At 46.6% G+C, this 9,257-nt stretch overlaps 2 protein-coding genes across 2 annotated transcripts; both read left to right on the top strand.

Moving 5' to 3' along the window:
- The first annotated feature begins 2,754 nt into the window (after window positions 1–2,754).
- On the top strand, window positions 2,755–3,564 carry LOC105557256. The gene has a single exon (XM_012004441.1). It carries the CDS (start codon window positions 2,755–2,757, stop codon window positions 3,562–3,564), a length of 810 nt encoding a protein of 269 aa, XP_011859831.1.
- A 449-nt stretch (window positions 3,565–4,013) lies between these two features.
- LOC105557255 lies at window positions 4,014–6,633 on the top strand. Its single transcript, XM_012004439.1, has 2 exons — window positions 4,014–5,770; window positions 5,868–6,633. Exons 1-2 carry the CDS (start codon window positions 4,014–4,016, stop codon window positions 6,631–6,633), a joined length of 2,523 nt encoding a protein of 840 aa, XP_011859829.1.
- The last annotated feature ends 2,624 nt before the right edge of the window (window positions 6,634–9,257 follow it).

Genomic DNA, 9,257 nt, shown 5'->3' with positions numbered 1-9,257 from the left:
CCAATCGATCCCGATCAACCGGGTCCATCTAGATCGAAAAGATTAAAACACTGATCTTCTATTCCTTGGGACAGTGTATTGTGGATTAGGCCTAATGGGGAAACCACATTTAAAAAAACGCGCCCTTTACTCTACCTCCACGGTGGTGCGGAAAAGAGTCAAAAACAAAAAATATTTAATAACTAACTTAAATTTTCAGAGAAAAGTGAAATATTCTGACAAATTGGAAAAAATACTCCACTTTATCGCATTGTATTTCAGAAACTATTGATCTGAGAAAAAAAGTTCAAACATAAAATGTAGAGAATTTTATGCTCTACGTTTTTTATAATAACTATTTTTCACGTATCTGACACTGGAAACGAGATATTCGTGAAAAAGTCATTTTTTGCTCCATTTTTCCAATATGGCGGCGCGAGCGGCAACATTTCAAGGTCAAAAACTCAGAGTATTAATTAGTATGCTAAACCTAAGAACTATGCCAAGTATAAAGTTTCCTTGACCTTTTGCAAGGTAAAACCACGTATTGCCTGGACTAAAAGTAGGAGGGTTAGGGTGGCGAGACTGCGCTAGGAAGACTAAATAAAATGTAGTTAGTATTGAAAGAATGGAATAGTATTTATTTTTAACAGATTATCATAGTAAATATTACAGAGTAGCGTTTCCGGACTCTGATGCGTTTGCAACAAACAAATAAAAATGCAATAGCAAGAAAGTGAGGAGGGGTTGTAAATCCCTCGTCGTAAAAGGAAACAAAAAAGAAAGTGGCGAGGGGTTGTAAGTCCCTCGTCCTCTAGACTTGTGACTCTTGAGCCGGTTATCAAGATCACCAATGCGACGGCTCAGCTTGAGCCTCGACTATACTTACAATTAATGTGCGATTAGCGGCGATTCACGCTTGGGCCGATCACCAGGCACTGTATTGGTGTTTGCTAGACACCGCCCGAGACCGGTCGTCGGGCTGAGACAGAAGGGCACGATCCGCCGATGGCAGTCGTGTGGCTACCCAGAGCTCGTCGTCAGGGCAGCGATCATGTGTCTTTTCCCCTAGGGCGGATAGGCGAAAAGTGAAAAGTTTCACGTGAACTCGTGATTATGTAACTCGGCAAAACGTGGAAATGTGAAACTTTTCACATGAACTTCTTCGCCATCAAATGTGTTGGCGGAAAAGGGAAAATCTAGTGATTTTGTAATAATATATTATTATTACTGCACTGTGATTGAAGAAACGTACATCTTTGACTATTTATATAGTCAAAGACGTACATCGGTACATATTTCTGAATATCGACGAGACCGTTAAATGTGTTCGGACGTGTTCGCCTCGAAAGAATTTTTTGAGAATTGATGCATAATAGCATAATGAAGCAGGCATTGATTTGAAGCAGGCTCGTCCTCTCGTCGTCGGCACAAAGGTGTTAGTCGGAACGATGCGTTTTGGAGTCTTCGCTTTTGGTAATTTCACTTTTCACGCATTTTTAACTATGTGATCGCACCGTGATTCGTGAAAAAGGTCGCGTGAAATCACTGAGTGAAAAGTAAAAAGTGAAAAATTCCGCTTGAAAATACATGATCGCTGCCCAGGTAGCCCGTCCGAGCCAAATCATCGGACACTTGGAGGTGGGAGCAACCCACCGCCTGAACTTTCGTCAGGTGAACAGATGCTTCGAGCCCAGCCGTTGCGTTAGCTTCAATGGCGGCTAATGGCGGCTAACCGGGAAGGCGTAATAAAAATGGAAGGCCGATTGTTGCGTAGCGTCTCTCACGAGTCGTGCACGATATGCACGTTCCAGCGCACACATGCGATAAAACAATAATAAAACTCGAACACCACGCTTTCGTGCACGTGGGGGAGGGATACGGAAGGGCGGCATCGAATTGAAATCACAAAGCTCGTTTTTTTGTCGAGTCGGCTTCGCGGGAACTCGATAGATCCGGGGCAAGCTTTGATCTCGGCTTTAGCGTCGCCTTCCGCGCCGGCCTTTGTCTCCGCGGCTTCGCGGGACTTGATAGATCCGCGGCAGACTTTGATCTTGACTTCGGCGTCGCCTTCCGCGCCAGTCTTTGTTTCCGCGGCTTCTGTGATCTAAGGGAGCCAATCGGGACGTAACTTTGGGAATCGATGACGTTGGTGGGAATCGGTCAGTATATAAGGTCGTCACCCGTGATCCTAAAGCCAGAGCGATCTCCTACGTGCATCGAGAGTACGTGCGTCGAGAGTACTAAAGAGTTCAACTGTCGTGATCAACTCAGTGAGAGTCGCGAATCGTAGCCCTTGTAAAGGTGACTCAGGGCAACAGCCCCAAGGCGTCGTCACCGGACAAAATAATCGTCGTTACAACGAACGATAAAAAGACAATAAGTGCGTTACATGCGAATCGTCCGCGACCCAGGGCAGCAGCCCCAAGGCGTCGTCGCGGGTATCTCTATCGCGAGTGCGAGACTTTATGATTTGTGGCGTATTCTAAGACTGAACAATAAATAAATGTATTCACGAACAATACAACCCGTTTATCACGTGAAAAGACAGCGCGAACACGAATACTGTTCGTGTTGATACTGAACATTTTTGGTACCTCCTGTGAGTTTGTGCCTCAATCCACGCAAGAAACGGGATCCAGCCTGCAGGCCGCCTCACATCTACTAAGAGCGGGTCTTCCAAGTTAGCCGAAGGAGAAACGTGTTCAATCGTACTCGACAGACGGTAAGAGTAAGTCATTCTTTCCCAGCATTTACATTCCGTCGCATGCCGAGATGGCGGACAAAATCAAATTCCTCGTTCAGAAACGAACTTCCCTGAAATCCCAAATAACCAATTTAGCCAATATCGTCGAAGGGGGGAAAATTGATAACGCGACGTTAAGGTTGCGAAACGAACGTTTAACGCAATTGTATCGGGCCTTCGAAGAGCATAACGATGAACTCGCGGTATTGGATTCCAACGCAAATCATCGGGTCGAGTTCGAGGGTATCCAGGAGCGGTTTTATTGCTTGGCGGGAAAAATTGAGAGTATTTTACGTCCGGGAGATGCGCCGTCGGGAGATACGTCCGAAACGAGCGCCAGCGTATCAAATGAAGGGGTACGACGCGATGACGTCGTACCGCCTGTTGAGAAACGGCGGATTAAGCTACCCGAAACACCGTTACCGACGTTTAATGGTAAATTTGAGGAATGGTTATCATTCAAAAATGCGTTTTGCAGTATGACAGGCTCGCGAACGGACCTTGCGGAAATAGACAAATTGCATTATCTTAGATCGGCGTTAACTGGCGAAGCCGCGAACAAGATTAGGATCTTCGAAATTGACGGAATTAATTATGCCAATGCCTGGAGCTTATTAGAACGGTCATATGAGGTCAGGAGGATCTTGATATCGCGGCATCTCTCTCTGTTATTAAATTTGCCCGCGCTAGACAAAGAAACAACGAACGGTTTGTCCAGACTCGCGGACGACGCGCAGCAACACGTTGCATCGCTAAACTCATTGGGAATTTCGGTCGAACACGAGATGATCGTGCATTTGCTAGAGACCAAGCTACCAAGGATAACGTTGGAAAAATAGGAGGCGACTCTCGAAAGAGATGAGTTTCCAGAACTCGACCAGATGTACGAGTTCTTATATAAAACCGCGGTTTGCGTCTCAAAACGCGAGAGAGCGAAGGTAACTGACATGGGAGGAAGCAAGGGAGATCCCTCGAGCAAAAAAAGACGAAGTCATCCCTCGAATCAAGCGTTTGTCATGAGCGCGGCGCGTAATTGCATAGCATGCAAAATGAAACGGCATCCCTTGTATTTATGCGACAAATTCAAACAATTACCTATACCTAAACGTATCGAAACAGTGAGAAACGCGAAGGTTTGTTACAACTGCTTGCGCTCACATAGAGACAGCCCCTGCAAATTTTCGAACTGTACAATTTGCCAAAGGAAACATAACACTCTTTTGCATTTAGACAAACATCCGGTTGCGAATCGAACTTCCACTTCTAAGACCGTAGATACACAGACCGCATGACTAGCCGAGTCGATACCGCAAGGGTAAATCCTGCTATGATGTCATACACACCCGCACCACAATTACTAGCGAGTGCCGTGGTATATATCCGGGATCGCGAGCGTAATCCGATAAAATGCCGCGCCTTGTTAGATACTTGTGCCACAGCAAATTTGATTTCGGAATCTATTCTGAAGCGATTGAACATTCATGTAAGCAAAGGCGCGTTGTCAGTTGGCATGATTAATGACGTAAATACAGAATCGAGAGGCATAGTACGGGTCACTATGCAATCCATGCACGATAATTATCGCAGGGATCTCACGTGTCTGGTGATTCCGGTTATCGCCGATTTAATTCCCTCAGAAGTCTTTCCGAGAGAAACGATCGAATTACCATCAAACGTTAGATTGGCGGATCCAAATTTCCACCTGCCACGCGCGGTTGATTTGCTGATTGGTTCAGGGCTCACCTTGTCTCTGTTCTCCGTCGGACAGATCAACTTATCGCGTGAAAATCACGATCTGTATTTGCAGAAAACACGACTCGGATGGGTTGTGGTAGGTGGTGTACCGTCGCAAGCTCCAAAATCTACGTGTTACATGACGAATCTCGAGAATCAATTAAACAAATTTTGGGCAATTGAAGAAGTCAGGGAAAGTAAGAAGAAATCAGACGAGCAAATCGATTGCGAAGCGCACTTCGAAAGGACGGTGTCTCGCGATGCCGACGGGCGTTACAAGGTTTGCTTACCGTTTCGCAAATCGAACACGCGACTAGGGGAATCGCGTTCCATCGCGCTGAAACGTCTATTATCGCTGGAGCGTAAATTCAAACGCTGCGTTAAGAAACGAGTACGCGCGAGTAATCGAGGAGTAGTATTTGCTGAGACCCTGCATCATACGTCAGCAATAGAGGATCCTGATGACGACGGTTACTATCTGCCGCACCACGCGGTAATCAAGGAAGCGAGTAACACGACTAAGGTTCGAGTGGTGTTCGACGCCTCGGCGAAGACGAATAACGGAATATCGTTGAACGACGCGTTAATGGTAGGACCTACAATTCAAGACACGTTGTTCTCGCATTTAATTCGATTCCGCACATATAATTACGTCGTCACGGCAGACATCGAAAAGATGTATCGCCAGCTGTTATTGCACGGGGATGATCGTCGTTATCAGAGATTCCTCTGGCGCGTAGATGGTAGAATTAAAACGTTTCAGCTTAACACGTTTACATTCGGTGTTTCGCCTTCTTCCTTCCTCGCGATTCGAGTTTTACAGAAACTCGCGGAGGACGAACGTCATGTGTATCCTCGAGCGGCCGAGATTCTTACCACACATCTTTATGTGGACGATTTGCTATCCGGCGCTGATACGATTGTCGAGGCGCGTGCCGTCCGTGACGAAATGATCGCGTTGCTGAAGCGGGATGGTTTCTCCATAAGGCAATGGGCATCCAACGACGAGCGCGTTATTAACGATTTAGCCTCCAATGCGTTGCACACTAATCTCGTGTTAAACGTGGATCGTTCCGTAAAGACGTTAGGTATAACATGGAATACGCGAGACGATCAAATGCATTATGCGGTGCGCTCGATCGAAATTACTCAAAGATTGACAAAACGAAACATATTATCGGAAATTGCAAAGATTTTTGATCCAATAGGATTACTCGGTCCGATTATTCTATACGCTAAAAGGCTGCTGCAAGACATATGGCGTTCCGGTTTACAATGGGACGAATCTGTCCCACAAGACATATATACGGAGTGGAAGGAATTTGTTCGACAATTAGAATCAATAAAACGCTTCACTTTTGAACGTAAATTGCTAAATGAATGACTATCACGACGTTCAAATACACAGATTCTGTGATGCCAGTAGTATCGGCTACGGTGCATGCTTGTATGTTCGATCTAGCAGGAAAAATGAGACTGCGATTGTCAGATTGGCATGCGCCAAATCCAGAGTTGCGCCGTTAAAACCTATTACTATTCCGCGTTTAGAACTCTGTGGTGCATTAGTATTGGCGCAATTATATCGGGAAGCAAGCGCTATATTGAACGTTACACCTAACCGAGTCATTTTCTGGTGCGATTCGACCATCGTTTTACATTGGATAAAAACGCCGTCTCACCTCCTTAAGACGTTCATAGCAAACCGAGTCACAGAAATTCAGAATATCACTGGTTCCAACGTGTGGTGGTACGTACAGTCGGAAGACAATCCGGCGGACGCGTTATCAAGAGGTCAGTTGTCTCATACTTTTTTACGAAACAAAATGTGGCTTACGGGACCCTCGTGGTTAGTCGAGGACGAGAGCGAGTGGCCCAATGAGATCATGCAAACAGACATCGAAATAACGGAATTAAAGAAAACCACCTGTTTAATAGCGGCGACCCACGATACCGGGATTCTCACCAAATACTCTTTCTATTCTAAATTGCTCAGAATCATCGCGTATTGCCTCCGTTTTCGCCGTACCATTAAGTCTACCGGCTCATTATCCGCAAGCGAGATTATTGAGGCTGAACAGCGAATATTAAGGATTCTTCAAGCGTCTCAATTTGCCAACGAAATCAAGGAACTCAAACTTAGGGGTTCAACGAATAAGAGCAAATCACCAATTTAAATCCGTTCTTGGATGATTATGTATTGATTCGCGTGGGGGGGGGGGGGGGCGTCTCCAAAAATCAAATTTAACATTTACGCAAAAACATCCAATCTTGCTTCCGAGCCGGCATCATTTAACTGATAGCATCATTCGCGAAGTTCACGAGACACATTATCACGCGGGCATTCAGACCACTTTATTCATCCTACGTCAAAGATTTTGGTTGATGGACGGACGGAATCAAGTGCGGAAAATCGTACGCACTTGTATTCGTTGTTCACGTTTCAACGCTGACGCGATCGAGTATAAAATGGGGAATCTCCCACCAGCTCGCGTGCGTGAAGCGGTGCCACTCGCTAACACCGGCATTGACTTTTGCGGACCGTTCTATATTAAGGAAAGAAAACATCGCAATAGAAACCGCATTAAGGTCTACGTATGTGTATTTGTATGTATGGCCATAAAGGCAATACATCTCGAAATCGTGAGCGATTTAACGACTGACGGTTTTCTCAGTGCTCTGCGACGGTTTTCTGCGAGACGCGGTTTACCCGAACGAATTTATTCCGATAACGGGACAAATTTCGTAGGCGCAAATCATCAATTAAGGGAATTGTATGTTTTGTTCAATTCTGAGGAGCACAAGGCTAAGACGAATAGGTTTGCGTCCGAACGTCGAATCACATGGCATTTCATACCGCCAGCCGCACCGCACTTCGGCGGTTTGTGGGAATCCTCGGTGAAGCTTTTAAGCATCATTTCAAGCGAGTAATCGGGGAATCCTTATTCACGTTCGAGGAATTAAACACATTTGTAGTCGAAGTCGAAGGTGTTCTGAATTCCCGACCTATCACCTGCCTATCATCCGATCCGAATGACTTACTCGCCTTAACTCCAGCCCATTATTTGATCAGCAAACCACTAACGACCCTCCCCGAGGGCGACTTATCCGCTGTTCCAGTCAATCGATTGTCTACCTGGCAGCACATCGCTAAGGTTCGTCAAGATTTTTGGGCACGCTGGAGCCTCGAATACCTCAATGAGCTCCAGGTGCGTCACAAGTGGACTAAGGATGGACCGAAACTCGACATCGGGACCGTCGTGCTCATAAAGGATAAAAACGTGCCGTGTGGACGGTGGACATTGGGCAGAGTCTTACAACTACATGCGGGAGAGAATGGTGTCACACGAGCAGTTACCATGAAGACCGCAACTGGAGAGATGAAGAGAACCGTCAACTGTCTCTGTCCCCTCCCAAGTGATAAATAGTCATGCGATAATTACCACATGTATTATAATATCTCTATGTCTCAACTCGAAGCGATATAACAAATGCGTAATTCGTCGACGAATTTATACGTTGGAGTACTCCATTATATATTATAACGCACAAACACATTCGAATCTGATCACTAATCTATAGGATAGTTGATCGCTGCCCTCTCAACGGGGGGAGGATGTTGCGTAGCGTCTCTCACGAGTCGTGCACGATATGCACGTTCCAGCGCACACATGCGATAAAACAATAATAAAACTCGAACACCACGCTTTCGTGCACGTGGGGGAAGGATACGGAAGGGCGGCATCGAATTGAAATCACAAAGCTCGTTTTTTTGTCGAGTGGGCTTCGCGGGAACTCGATAGATCCGCGGCAAGCTTTGATCTCGGCTTTAGCGTCGCCTTCCGCGCCGGTCTTTGTTCGGCGGCTTCGCGGGAACTTGATAGATCCGCGGCAGGCTTTGATCCCGACTTCAGCGTCACCTTCCCCGCCAGTCTTTGTCTCCGCGGCTTCGCGGGACTTGATAGATCCGCGGCAAGCTTTGATCTCGGCTAGCGTCGCCTTCCGCGCCGGCCTTTGTCTCCGCGGCTTCGCGGGACTTGATAGATCCGCGGCAGACTTTGATCTTGACTTCGGCGTCGCCTTTCGCGCCAGTCTTTGTTTCCGCGGCTTCTGTGATCTAAGGGAGCCAATCGGGACGTAACTTTGGGAATCGATGACGTTGGTGGGAATCGGTGACGTTGGTGGGAATCGGTCAGTATATAAGGTCGTCACCCGTGATCCTAAAGCCAGAGCGATCTCCTACGTGCATCGAGAGTACGTGCGTCGAGAGTACTAAAGAGTTCGGTCGTGATCAACTCAGTGAGAGTCGCGAATCGTAGCCCTTGTAAAGGTGACTCAGGGCAACAGCCCCAAGGCGTCGTCACCGGACAAAATAATCGTCGTTACAACGAATGATAAAAGGACAATAAGTGTGTTACATGCGAATCATCCGCGACCCAGGGCAACAACCCCAAGGCGTCGTCACCGGACAAAATAATCGTCGTTACAACGAACGATAAAAAGACAATAAGTACGTTACATGCGAATCGTCCGCGACCCAGGGCAGCAGCCCCAAGGCGTCGTCGCGGGTATCTCTATCGCGAGTGCGAGACTTTATGATTTGTGGCGTATTCTAAGACTGAACAATAAATAAATGTATTCACGAACAATACAACCTGTTTATCACGCGAAAAGACAGCGGGAACACGAATACTGTTCGTGTTGATACTGAACACCGATCCTTCCTTACCTGCGCTGAAGCCTCTGTCCAGTAACAACAGATCAATCTATTATAGCAATAGTTCTGGAGCTCTCACAAAAC

This window comes from Vollenhovia emeryi, unplaced genomic scaffold (assembly GCF_000949405.1).
Source record: "Vollenhovia emeryi isolate VEMERY1.0 unplaced genomic scaffold, V.emery_V1.0 DF939546.1, whole genome shotgun sequence".
In the NCBI taxonomy this organism is placed as follows: Eukaryota; Metazoa; Arthropoda; class Insecta; order Hymenoptera; family Formicidae; genus Vollenhovia; species Vollenhovia emeryi.
Note: the sequence above shows the minus strand (reverse complement) of the source record. Positions and strands in the feature narration are given on the sequence as shown.